The 14453-nt window shown below is 32.0% G+C and overlaps 1 protein-coding gene across 4 annotated transcripts in view; it reads left to right on the top strand.

Annotated features, from left to right (window-relative positions):
• The window catches only part of TMEM232 (transmembrane protein 232), a 196505-nt gene that overhangs the window by 31541 nt on the left and 150511 nt on the right, over positions 1–14453 (top strand). For all 4 annotated transcript variants that reach the window (XM_074202033.1, XM_074202034.1, XM_074202035.1 and 1 more), the window contains 2 exons: positions 2597–2754; positions 8978–9077. In XM_074202033.1, the coding sequence (XP_074058134.1) occupies positions 2597–2754; positions 8978–9077 (258 nt within the window). The remainder of the gene's footprint in view (positions 1–2596; positions 2755–8977; positions 9078–14453) is intronic.

The following is a 14453-nucleotide window of genomic DNA, read 5'->3' as shown; positions in this document are numbered from 1 at the left end:
CTTTAATATTATTATTATGATTATTTATTCTATATATTCCAGAGATTGTTTCTTACTCAATTACCTGGTTGAGAGATATCTGAGAGAGAGTTGGATATAATTCTTTAGGAGTTTTCCTATATTGAGAAGAGACTCAATATCCACTTTTAAAGACAATAATTGTCTTAATATGGTATTTTATTCCTTTTATATTCGTTCTGTTCCCCAAAGACATTTTAATCAAGTTATGGTTTCTTTACAGCCCCAAGCTCTTTTCTCTCAAAACAGTCATTTTGTGACTCATTTCTTTTGACCTAGATTCAGACCTTCACCTTATATTCATTTTCTTTGACTCCATGTAACTTCTTTATTGCATTATGTTATATCATGTTGTTTTTTCTCACCATTGTGCTGATAACAAAGTTAATGGGTAAATGTATAGTGTTAAAAGGGGTAAAAGAAAAGACTATAACTAGATTGTCAATTGTCTCAGATACTAGGGTGAAGATATTTTACCTCTTTTAAAAATATTTATTTTATATACTTTTTAAATTTTTATTTAAACTTATCTCCCTTCCAGTTCCTCCCCTAACCATTGAGAAAGGAAGCAATATATCAATATACATATGAAATAATGCAAAACATTTTTCATATTATCCATGCATGCTGCAAAATATGAAGAAAAATAAAAAAAGAAAAATTATGCTTCAGTATTCACTGAGTTCATCAATTCTCTCTCTCTCTGGAGATCAATACCATTTTTCTTCATGAATCTTTTGGAATTGTTATGGATCATGATATTGATCAAAGTTTGTTATTATTATTATATTGCTGTTACTCTGAACAATATTTTCTTATTTATGTTCACTTTATTTTTGCATCATTTCTTATAAGTCTACCAAGGTTTTTCTGAAACCACCCTCATCAGTTTTTTTTCACACCACACTAGTATTTCATCATAATCATTCTGCAACTTATCATAATTAGCATTTCTTAAAGTACATTAGAATTTCATCACAATCATATACTACAGTCGTTGTTCAATCATTCCCAGTTAACGGGCATCCTGTCAATTTCCAAATTTCACCACCATAAAAGGAGCTACTAGAAATATTTTTGTACATATGACTACTATTCCTTTCTTTGATCTTTTTGGAATAGAGACTTTAGAACTTTAGTATTAAAGTTTCAAAGGGTATGAATAATTTTGTATTTTGGCATAGTTCCCAATTATTTTCCACAATGATTTGTCCAGTTCACAAATCCACTAAACAGTTCATTAGTTTAACTAGTTTTACACATTTCTTCCAGTATTTGCTATTTTTGATGTGTGAGATGGTACCCAAATGTTATTTTAATTTGCATTTCTTTGATTGTTGATTTAGAATATTTTTCATGATTATTGATAGCTTTGTACTCTTCTACTATTAAAAACTGCTTGTTCATTTCCTTTCACCATTTGCCAAATGGGCAATATCTTATTTTTTTTAATTTGATTTAGTTTCCTATATACTTGAGAAAGGAGATGTTTTCAGAGGAAAAAAATTTCTACACTAATCTGCTTTCTTTGGTCAAATTGGTTTTGTTTGTAACCAAAATTAACCACATTACTTCCTGTGATCTTTTTTTCTCTTTTTTGGTCATGAACTGTTATCTATAGATATGATATGTAATGTTTTCTATGCTCCCCTAATTTGTTTTTTATGATATCATTTTTATGTCTAATTCGAGTACCCATTTAGATCTTTGTTCCCATTTGTTCTTTTCCTTCACCTTTCATATCTATTTTTCCTATTTTTCTGTTAGATCTATTTTTCAAGTCAATTGTTTTTCAGATGATACATTTCACCTTTTCTATTTTTTCTATTTTTGACTTTTTTGATGACTCATGGGATCATTATCTTCTTTATTACTATTTTTAAGAAATTATTTTCCTCAGTCTGGTTTTGTACCTTTTATTCAACTTGGACAATTCTGTTTTTTTAAGTTGTTATTGTCTTGAGTATTTTTGTGCCTCTTTTACCAAGTTGTTAATTCTCTTTTCATAATTTTCTCACATTGCTCTCATTTATTTTCCCAATTTTTCCTCTCAAGTAATCCTGTACTGGACAAATGCTTTGCTTGCCTTTGAATTAAATCTGACAAATTATTTTTAAACTGACTATATGGGAATGTTGGGGAAACTTGACTGGTATGCTCCCTTTATTTGGTCAACTTCAATGTTTTACCCCTTCCTATTGTTCAAAGTAATAGAGGTATGGGGGAAATTCTGCAGGATTATTCCAATCACTGATCTTTAATTATTCATTGATTTAAATAACAGAAAGGGGGTGGCTAGGTGGCGCAGTGGATAGAGCACTGGTCCTGGAGTCAGAAGTCTCTGAGTTCAAATCCAGCCTCAAACACTTAATAATTAGCTAGCTGTGTGGGCTTGGGCAAGGCACTTGACTGCATTTTCTTTGCAAAAACCTAAAAAATAAAAATCATTTTATAAAACTGGCTTTCTAAAAAGAAATAACAGAAAGACCAAATTAAGGCACAATAGATTAAATTTTAAAACAATACCAAGATTTTTATTGTTTTTATTACATTCATTTTCATATTTTTAATATTTCAGAAGCTCTAAATATGCTTTGTACTTCTTTGGATCATGCCCCCTTGAGCTGCAGTCACCTGGCGACCATAATTTTCATTGCTGAATCAGTTTTGTACAGAATCTGCTGTGATGCATCCCAGAAATCATATTTATATTCAAGTGAAATAAAATTGATAAAGGTACTGTAAAACCATCATTTTTCTTAATTTACATATATCCACATAGCTCTATTGTAGGACATAGTCTAATCTGTTTTACAATGAATTTTCCTTTTATGGATTTATTTTCACTTAATTTCTTTAATACATACTTTATTGTTTGATATAACATATACAGAAACATGAGAGGTGGCATGGCATTTTTGCTAACTTTGAATCTAGGAAGACATGTGTTCAGATACAGGACAATAAACAGACTCTTAGTGATTCTAGGCAGTTCTCTAAGAGAATCTGCAGAGAAAATTTGAAAGAATACTATGGTTGTATTTAATGTTCCTATCCTTTTACATTGGATTACATTATCTCTATCCTTCAATACAAGAATTTTCCCATTCCTTCTCCTCTATCCCCTCTTCCCAATCTTTCTCTTTGTCTTCTCACTCCTCATTCTTCTGCAACTCTTTTTGCTGTGATACTACAGGAGTGATTTGCCCCTTACTATTAGGGGATAATACATTTTTCTCTTCTTCATACCCTGCCCCCTTTAATACATCCTCTCTTTCTATAATGTATCACCATAAAAAGGCTCATTGTTATGTTCATGATATTTTAGTCCTGGTTCTCTACCATCACTTCCATTTGAATTCTGCTTTTAACCTTATCTCCCTGTCTGTATTTAGATAGAAATATATTATAGGTATCTCTTATGTTAGTGTTATTATCCATGACTGCCATGTTTCTTTGCCCTTCTTTGCATTTCTGTTTGTCTGGAGTGTTCAAGAAACATACTTTTTTTTTCAATTCTCATTTTCTTTCTAGAAATGTTCTGAATGCCTTTTTTCATTGTTACTCTTATTTTTATTTATGGTTTGGCTCAGATTTATAGATAGATCACTTTGGTCTGTCACTTGAACTCTAATGGTTCTTATTTTCCTTTCTGGAGTATGAAGGTTAGTCTTATAATTGTTGTGGTTTTATCCCTTTTTACTCAAAAGTCTTTCTCCTTCCTTACTGAATTTGTTCTTTGTCAGTGGGAACTATATGTTTCAAATTTTGCAGCATAAGGTTTTTTGGTTTTCTTTCGAAGTGTACTGTGAATTTAATTTCATTAAATTTTGTTTTTAGTGTCAGAAACTCTGGGCAGTTTTGTATATTATTTCATATAGAATTCTGGTTTTTTGACTTGTCATGTTCTTCTGAGAGACCTATAATTCTTAAGTTATTGCTAGTGTTCTGTCTTCAAGATTGATGTTTTTATTTATATGGTGTTCACAATTTATTTCTGTTATTAATTGCTTCTCTCCTTATTTTTTCTGATTGTCCTTCATATTTGTGCATTTCTATTCCCAATCAGTTATCATTTTTTTGTTTCTTTTGTGATACTTATTACTCTGACTTTAAAGTTTTCTATGCTTCATATTATTTCTTTTGAAAAGGCCAAAAATTCTGCTTTCACAATTCTTATTTCTTTTTTAAGCCATTCAGGGGTATCTTCTTCAGGTGTTCTCTTGGAAATCCATATTGTCTTTAAGGCTCATCAGGTACTGATTTATATTTATTTGCCTTGAAATACTTTTTTCAGAGATGCCTAAACATTTTGCTTTATCAGGAGGCCATATTCATATTTCCTTTTTATCTTAGTATCTTTATTGTTGATTTATCTGCTTATGTTCAAAGTCTTTATTTACATTTTCTTCCTTCTGAGATCTTTGATGATTTCATTCCTCCCCCATTCCACCATTTTCCCCCTATTGCTTATTTTCTGATTCTCTTTTAATGATTATTTCTTTGGAGGCTCAAAATCTCTCAAATTATCATTCATGATTCACCAGTCATTGCCCCCATTCTGGGGGAGCAGGAGGCAGAACTGACTCTACCTTGATTCAAGACTATTTTCCCCAGATAGAATAGTGCTATATAGCCAGATGAGTTTCCTGTTCCCCTTTACCTCTGTTTCTCTATAATCTTGCAGAATTTTAAGTTGTCATGGAGTTCAGTCATGCTGATGTGACTGAGAAATTTTTCATTGTTATTTAAACAAAGTAATTTATGTGATCAAGGCATTAGGATTTTGCTTTTATTACACTCTGTCTACTGGACATACTTCCCTGGATGCCCCAGCAACTCAAAATCTAAATATCAACACATCATTCCTTCTCCTATTTCTGTTAATAGTAATGTCATTTATTTAATAATAACTTTTGCCTCACAACATAGAATCATTTTTATTCATTCCTCCCTTATTGCCAACATTCAAGTTGTATTAAATCTATTAAGTCTCTCCCTTTTCTTTTTATATTCACTGTCATCATTTCAATTTAATTCCATTGCCATTACCCCTTGCAACAGCCTCCTTAAAACCCTATAGCACTTGACTTATATGTCCTTTTGAGCAATTATCACTTCTGCCTTGCCATTATGCATTTGTCTTGGTCCCCCTACTATTTTTAAAGTTCCATCAGAATACTGACTTTGACTTTTTTCAACGTTTATCTCCTATAGTAAGTGCCTAGGAAAGTGCCTTTTACATACTGAGTACTCAATAAAGAATAAATAAATACATTATTACCCATTTTAAATAAATTATAAAATCTTTAAGGTCAGGGATTTGTATTACTCATGTTACTGATGCTGTGTAAATACTAGACAGAGAGCAAATAATTAAATTTTGTGCCTTTTTATGCTGACTTTGGGTATCCTGAGAAATTTAACTATAGAAAAATTATGTTATACCATCCCTGGGAACAATTTTCTACAACCCTTGAGAAAGTTCTATTTCTTACTAGACTCTGTCTAACCTGTGTCTTGCCAACTAGATAGGGCCTCCAGTCTGTGAGGAGAGGGATGTAGAGGCCAGAGTCCAACAAAGAATATCAGACTGTTAACCAAAATGAGTCTTTGCTGCACAAAAATGTATTCGTTATCCTTGAGCATCCTGATGTAATCCATTAAACTATGCTTGCACCAGCCTCTAGCTCCAGCATATATACCAAGCCTTGTTTTCCTATATAAGACATAGCCTATTTCCTTGTTAGCTACTTATTGCCTAAGGATTAGCCTGGTTGCAATAACCATGCAACAATATAATAAAACTTATATGTCCCTGAGAACTCTGAGTCTTAAGTCTTTCTTGTAAATTCATTCACCAGTCAGAGCTTAGACTTCAGCATTTCTACATCATAACTACTCATTGCATATCAAATGCTTGCTAAATTATTGTTAATAGCAAAACTGAAATAATGACTATCTTTGTCATATCAATGAAAGACCAGGTATATATCTGACTGGTTAAGGAATATAGCAAAAAAGAAAAATTTAGGCTTCTAGATAACATATCAGATTACTATTTCCATTGAAAGATTCACAGAAAATCAATTTTAGAAGGCACATAAGGGGTCACTAAATGCAACCTATACGTAATCTGAAATCTCCTTTTTATTATTTCTAAAATAAAACTCTTCATGAGACTTCTAGGGAAAGCCACTGCTTTCTAAGAAGCTCATTCTTTTCATGAATTCTAATTATTAAGGTGATTTTCTTTTAATTAATGCTAAATTGTTTTAACATAACTAAAAATAATACATAAAATGTGCCTCTCTTCAACTTCTGCTCATAACTTCTGATTAACTCTTGGACCAATCAAGCATAATCAGATTGGTCCCTCTTCCATTCAACACACCTTCAAATACTTGAAGACAAATATGTATGACTCCTCTCACATTTTACTTCTCTTGGTCAATCAACTAATCTTCATTTGACAAGGCCTCCAGACCCCTCACCATTCTGAACACTTTCCATTGGGTACTCTGCAGTTTGTCAATGTTCTTCCTAAAATTTGGGTCACAGGGGGCACAGTGGATAAAGCACCAGCCTGGAGTAAGGAATACTTTTGTTCAAATCCGGTCTCAGACACTTAGTAATTGCCTAGCCATGTGGCCTTGGGCAAGCCACTTCATCCCATTTGCCTTGCAAAAACCTAAAACAAAACAAAAATTTGGATCACAGAATTTAGCAAAATATTAAAACTATGATTTAGAAATGTCAGTGTACAAGAAGATTAGAATCTCTCTTCTTCATATTATTTGTTTCAATTTAGCTTTGGATTCTATTAACGTTTTTGCTTGTTTTTTCTTTTGGCACTGAATCTTTTTGGATTTTTAATGTACTTAAATCCTCATATCATTTTTAATTGAACTATTGCTGACTTTTGTCTCTGTAATTCTGTATTTGAGGTGATGCTCTGAATTCAAGTATATTTTATACTTCTAAAATATCATGCCTTCAGTGAAAGTATTATTTTCATATCTCATCTACATTTGGTATTTCAGAGATTATGTTGAGAACGCTTCAACCCTAAGCAAGTCACTGAACCTCGTTCTCCTCAGTTTCCTCATATGTAAAATAGGATTGGGAAGGAAATGGCAAACTCCTCTAAAATCCTTGCCAAGAAAACCCAAATGGTGTCACAAAAATTGGGTCTAACTTGAAATGACTCAGTAACAACAAAAAGTAAAGCACTGGTTATCCTTCATTCTTGTTATATGATTAACCTGTCTTTTTTATGAATTATTTCAATTTCAATTTATAAATTATTTTTTATAAATTTTATAAATTATTTCAAAATATTTTTAATATAACACATAATGCCCTGTTTATAATATTTTAATCATCCACCATGAAATCTTTTTATTTTTCCTTAGGATTATGTTCATTTTCATATTTCATATATATATGGATTTATATAGATTAAATATATGTATATAGATCCCTGAATATAAACATATATATATATATATGTATATGAATCTATGTATACCCACAACTCATTGTGTATAGTAGTCCAAATATTCATGCAGACAGATATATATGAATGCACATATCTACATAGAAAACTATATTCATAATTCTCCAAAATCCACGTATTCCTAAGTAGGTCTTCATCTATTTAGTTTTTCCTGTGTTGGTAAGATGGAAGACTCTTGTGTCCTGGTTTTTGAGGGGTTTTTTTTAATTGATTTGTTTGTTTTTTGAAGTAATTGGGGTTAAGTAACCTGTCCAGGTCACAGCTTGTGAATATCAGAGTTTCTATTTGAATTCAAGTCTTCCTGACTCCAGGACTAGTTCTCTATCTGCTGTGTCATATGGATAACTTGTGACTGGTATTGAACCATCAGGGCTGAATGCAATCAATCTAGTGTCATCTATAAATAGAAGCAATTGGAAGTCTTCATTACCTATCTTCAACTTGAATGTTGCCTTGGATCTCTTCATGAGAGTTATCTCATCATATCTTTCTAAGAGCCTTGTATAAGTTTATCATAGTAAAGAAGAAACCTTATGACAAGGCTCAAACTCTAGCCCCAGCATAAAAAGCTTGTATCTATACTCCTTAGACCCCAGGAGCAGAGTTAATAAAACAAAGATGAGGGGGGGAAAAGCAGAGGAGAAATCTTGTTGGAGGAGAGACTTTAAGGAGAGCCATTCAAATCAAGTGCTTTAGAAAAATAGATAATAGGTAATAAACACAATGAGATCTTCTTTGCTTCCTTCAGATGTGTCTGTTCTAGAATGGTTACTTTTAAAAGGCCTCAAGAAGGATATCCATTATGATTGTTTATATTAATCTTAAATATAAATCTTAAAATTTTTATATAGCTGGAAAAGTAGGTAAATTATGAAGCTGGTAAAGATGTTGATCTTTTTATGGTTGGCCTTGTTTGTAAGACTGGGAATATATTAAATATAAATTTAAAAAAAAGCTAATTGATGGAAAATTTCCACCTGAAGGATTTTGAAATTATTTCAGTAAACTGCAGTATTGCATGTTTTCATGGCCTATGCTTTTTTTGCTTCTTGGAAGTGATGTAGTATTAATATATAATGCTTATCCTACCACATTTGTGATTCCTTATTTTTTAAAAGATATGTGTAAATGAAGGAGGAATGTATTTTATACATTATTTTCCATAATTCAAGTTTTATATGATCTTACTATTTAATTGGTACGATTTTACTGTGTAATTAGAAAGAACTTCATCTCAAACTTCATGTATTGTTTAAGTTTAGTGTGAACTGCAAAATACTTTCAATTGAGCAACCAGTCCTCCCACATAGTTCAGAAGAATCATATGATGCCTCCATTCTCCTTTTTTTCAATTCTCTAAATTTATTACCATTTTAATTGATTTAGTGTAGCTATTGGATTCACTTTCTTTTTTTCTCTTTGTCTTGTGTGTTTTTACAGATTGGATTTTTGATCTTTTTACGACTCTTTGTTTATCACCTATATGGTTATCTGGATGGTTTTGAAGCACAGTTAATCAGACTTCAACCACATTTGTATGGTAAAATCTCTTTTTATTTACTAAAATTTAAATATTTTATATTGCATACTAAAAACCCAAAAATTATCATGATAATAATAAATTATATTTGCTTACATAGGAAAATATCAGAGTAAACATAAGGCATTTTATAGAACTGTTCTTATAATGTGCATAAAAATGAAACTTTTTAAAGAAAAATGGGAATGAATGAAAATGAATATTGTATATTAATAATCATTACCTCCTTCCCAAGTTTTACCTTATATAAGGAACAAAAAATTGATCAGTTTCTTTGCCTTAGATCGGGGCATTGCATATTTATCACTCTGTTGATAAATATACATTAGCTTTGCTGAACTGCTTTTTTAAAAAAAATTTTACAAGAATTGCATTGTTCCCTAGGAGACAGAAAAGGAAAAATATTGAGCAATAAATAAGATATAAAAGCAAAAAAAAATTCATTTTTTAAATGATGAAGGGAAAATAAGATAAATGATGGACATTATACTTTCCAACAAATATCTGAAATACATGTATCCTTTCAGAGAATTCTATTAAATATTAGTGAAGAATAAGAATCATAGGCATCCCAAATATATATATATATATATATATATATATATATATGTACACACACACATATATATATATATGTATGTATAGCATTTGGTTATAAATATGTTCTTACATAATGATGCAGTAATATTTTACATATTATTTGGCATAATAATCAGCTACAACATTTTATTAGGTGGATATTTGAAGAATATATATGAATATGAATATATGATATATGAAGAATGACTATTATTTAATTTAAAATTATATTTTAAGACAGTGCTATAGTGGAATGCTTAGATGGCCTCTGAGTCAGGAAGATCTCATGCAAATTATGATTCTGAGAAAATCATTTAACTTAACAATTCTCTAGGAAACTCTAATGCTTTAATTTGTAGAGAACATGACAAAATGTCATTCCTCAACTGTGGATATTTTATTTCAATGAAATCACAGTTATAATACCTATTCTTAATATTGTAATGTTTTTATGGTTCTCTTTCAGCAATACAATTCTTCAAATGGATTCATTGCTGAATATTGCGATATTACTTTTTAAATTTATTAATTCTTATTTTTGTACAAATGATTTTTATACATTACTAAAATATTCTTGTTTAAGAGTAAGCATAACACCCCCCAAAAATATAGACCCACATGAGCAATAAAGGAAAGGAAAGAGAAAAAATGTTTAAATATAAATTAATAATAATAATAATTAATAATTAATAATAATAAGTGCAGCCAGGTGGGATAGTAGATAGAGCACTGGCGAGAGAACTGGCCCTGGAGCCAGGAGCACCTGAATCCAAGTCTGGCCCCAGACACCCAACAATCACTCAGCTGTGTGACCCTGGGCAAGCTACCCCAACCCCATTGCCCTGCAAAAAACAAAAAAAAGACCCAAAATAAAATAAAATTATAATTATAATATATTCTCCCTCCTCTGATTTGACTACTGAATTTCCCTGGTTTCCTTAAGGTCCTAAATAAACACCTATCTTCTTCAGGAAGGCCTCCCTTCTTAATTCCGGTGCTTTACTTCTTTTAATTATTTCCTATTTTTAGTTTGATATATATATATATATATATATATATATATATATATTATATATATATATTTGCATGCTGTCTCCTCAATAGATTGTAATCTATTTTAGAGAAGGAAGTGTCTTTTATCTCTTTAATATCCCCAGAACTTAGAACAGTGAAGAGACTTGTTTGAAGACTGTAAGTTAACCTTGAAGACAACAGTTTTGTTTCAATGATAGCGCCGGAAGATTAATTTTTAAGGGTTTAAGAAGAGAGTGACAGGGGAGGCTAGGTGGCATAGTGGATAAAGCACTGGCCTTGTAGTCAGGAGTACCTGGGTTCAAATCCGGCCTGAGACACTTAATAATAGCCTAGCTGTGTGGCCTTTGGCAAGCCACTTAACCCCATTTGCCTTGCAAAAAAAAAAAAAAAAAAAAAGAAAGTGAGAGGAAAATAAAAGTACCTCCTGTAGATGACTTTTTTTTTGAGTTTAGCATTACAAAGGGCAGACGAGAAGCAGGACCATAGTTAGCAGAGATGAAAGGCTCATGTTGGGGGTTTTTCATGATAGGGGATGATTTTCAGCTGCCTTCTAAATCCTTCTCTAGCTTTCTCATCTATTATTGACACTACCCTTTGTTTCACTTGTCAAGCTAGAATTATTGATTCTCTGTATTAGTGGTGATGCAGTGAACAGGGCACAGGAACCCAGTTTTGAAGGTTAGTTTTGCTACCTGTATGTCACTGAGCAAGGCACTATTATCTCTTCACTTTATTTTCTTCATCTTAAAAATGAAGGAGTTGAACTAAATGAATTCTAAGATATAAATATATGACAATATGATCTAGCACTTACTTTGTCACTTTATCTCCCATCTCTTGCATTCCCTGAATTTCTTCTTCATTTCTATTCCTATTGCCATAGCAACATTTATTGTTCTAAGAAGACAGTAGGGGCGGCTAGGTGGCGTAGTGGATAAAGCACAGGCCTTGGAGTCAGGAGTACTTGGGTTCAAATCTGGTCTCAGACACTTAATAATTACCTAGCTGTGTGGCCTTGGGCAAGCCACTTAACCCCATTTGCCTTGCAAAAAAAAAAGAAGACAGTAGCTAGTTAATATTAATAATATTGAAAGAGAAGAGTGATTAGTAAGGATCTAGAAAAAAGGAGAATAGAGCATAAAGTATAAGCATGGCTTTCTCAAGAACTGATCATGTAAGACTATTCAAATTTCCTTTAAAGATAGAGTTACTTGACTGCCAGATCTGAAGAACAATATTGATATTGTTTACATAATTTTAGCACAATTTTTGACAAAATTTCTCATGAACAAAGTATTTATAGACGATAGAAATTTGGGTTAGCAAATAATTCAGTAGGTGGATGTAAAACAGACATAATGACTGGAACAGAACATGTTCATTATTAATCAATGTAAGTTTGAAAGGATGCTCTATGTGATTTCAGGTTCCTTTCTTTGATTCTATACTCCTGCTGCTTTTTTTCAGTGACTTAGATGAAGGCATAAGTGACATGTTTATGAAATAGGCAGATGACACAAATTAGGAGAGATAGCTAACCTGTCAGATAATGATCAGGATTGTAAAATATTTCAGTAGACTAAAAATGGCAGAATAAAGCCAGTCAGTCAGTATTTACAAATAGTTGTACTTAATACCCTATTGAGTTCTGGATATAAAAGAAAATCAAGAGGCTGCCCCAACTCTTAGGGAGTTCACAGTCTAATGGGGAAGACAATATGCACCCTATATAATTATATATATATATATACATATATATATATATATATATATATATATATATATATATATATATATACAGGATAATATACACAAGTTAAGTTCGAAATAATCAACAGAGAGAAGGCACTAGAATTAAGCTGGAGAGGGAAAGGCTTCTGGAATATAGTTTTAGGACTTAAAGGAAGCAAAGAAAGTCAGTAGGTAGAAATGAGGAAGGAAGAGTATTATAGATATTGATATGATCCAAAGAAATACCTGGAGATGGGATAGAGACTGAGAGTCTTGTTTGAGAAATAGCAAGGAGGTATTATTGGATCACGGAGTATATGGAATGGTGTTAGGAGTGCAAGATATAAAAAACAAAAAGAAAAAAGTTAGGGGCAACTAGGATAGAGCACCAGCCCTGGAGTCAAGAGAACCTGAGTTCAATTCTGTCTCAGACACTTAATAAATACCTAGCTGTGTGATCTGGGGCATGTCAAAGCCACTGCCTTGCAAAAACCAAAATAAAAATGGAGTGTAAGATATAAGAATACTGGAAAGGTGGGGAGGGGAATGTGGATTTTCCAATAAAGGGCTTGTCAGATGATTTTATATTGATCCTCAAGGTGATAAAGTAATATTCAGTTTAAATTTGGTTTAGGCAACTTCACAATTACAAAATGGGGAAAGGCTTAGCTAGATTGTTGTTTATCCTTAAAAAATTCTTGTCAGCAAGGTCAGTAGGAGACATTGAAGCCCATAAAAACTGTGATTTTAATCTGTATTGAGGGAGGCATCAAAAGTATTTGAGACTAGAAAAGTGATAGTTTTGCTATGTTTTACTCTGTTCAGAGAGCATCTAAGTATCATTTGCACTTAGTTCTGGGTTGCTTCATTTTCTGAAGCACAATTGTACACTGAATAATTATCTGGAAGGAGAATGATAAAAATGGAGAAGTTTCAAGATCATGCCATGTGGTGCTTAGGAAAAGACATAAAATTTATCCTGGAACACTGTGGAAAAAAATTCAAGTATTTGAAGTGTTTTCAGGTTGGAAGAGTAATTAAAGTTGTTTCTTTGCTACAGATGGTAGAATAAGGAACAGGAAGTGGAAGTTGAAGAGAGGCAGATTTCTGCTTGATATAAGGAAAAATGTCCCAACAATTGAGAGTTCACCAAAAGTAGAATTAGCTTGCATTTGGAAGTATCCCCTCATCAAAGGTCTTCAAACAAAACTAAATGATTTCTTGTTGGAGACACTGAATATTGTTCAGGAAGGTTTGGACTAGATGACTACTGAAATCTCTTCCATGTTTGAAACTTTTTTGTTCTGTCATTTCCCCTTGATGGCATCTCTTTCTCTAATCTTGTTCTAATTTATCCTTTCAAAGCAACAAGAAATCACTTCAAGTGTCACTTTGATCATGCCATATTCCTTTTCAGAATCTTGCAATTCCGTAGTCTTTTATATGAAATTATTTATATGAAATTAAAACAGATTTTAAAAATCTTATTCTTTACCTCTCTTTATCTTCTCTCTGATCTTTTAACAGTTGATATAATGTACAATTGAATCAGACAATGTGCTTGTACTCCTTGACCTTCACATTCCAAGATGCCTAATTTGCTTTAAAGCATTTCCTGTATGGGCAACAGGAATGCTTTCCTTGAAGTTTGCAAGCATCAAATACCCATCAGTCAACAAACTTTTATTAAAATGTCTTCTTAATGTGCTAGCCTTTGGGTCTATACAAAGAATGAAAAGAAACATTTGCTGCTCTCATAGAGATTATATTCTATTGCAAGGAGATAATATATACACTCGCATGCCCTGTACTTTTAACTCACACTTTGATTAGTATATTGGACAAGTCCCCAAACCATAATTATTTCCATCTCTCCTCAGGATTCTAGGGATGATCCAGAGCTATTGGACTGTTTTTTTTTTTATTATGACTTGTGAACTTCCCCCATGTTTATCAATTTATTTCAGTTAGCAAGACATAATTAGTCCTCATCACATCCTCCAACAAGACATTCTCCAGCTAGTGTATACT

The sequence above is a fragment of the Macrotis lagotis genome, chromosome X (genome assembly GCF_037893015.1).
Source record: "Macrotis lagotis isolate mMagLag1 chromosome X, bilby.v1.9.chrom.fasta, whole genome shotgun sequence".
In the NCBI taxonomy this organism is placed as follows: Eukaryota; Metazoa; Chordata; class Mammalia; order Peramelemorphia; family Peramelidae; genus Macrotis; species Macrotis lagotis.
The sequence above is the reverse complement of the archived record's forward strand: the minus strand, read 5'-3'. Positions and strand labels throughout refer to the sequence as shown.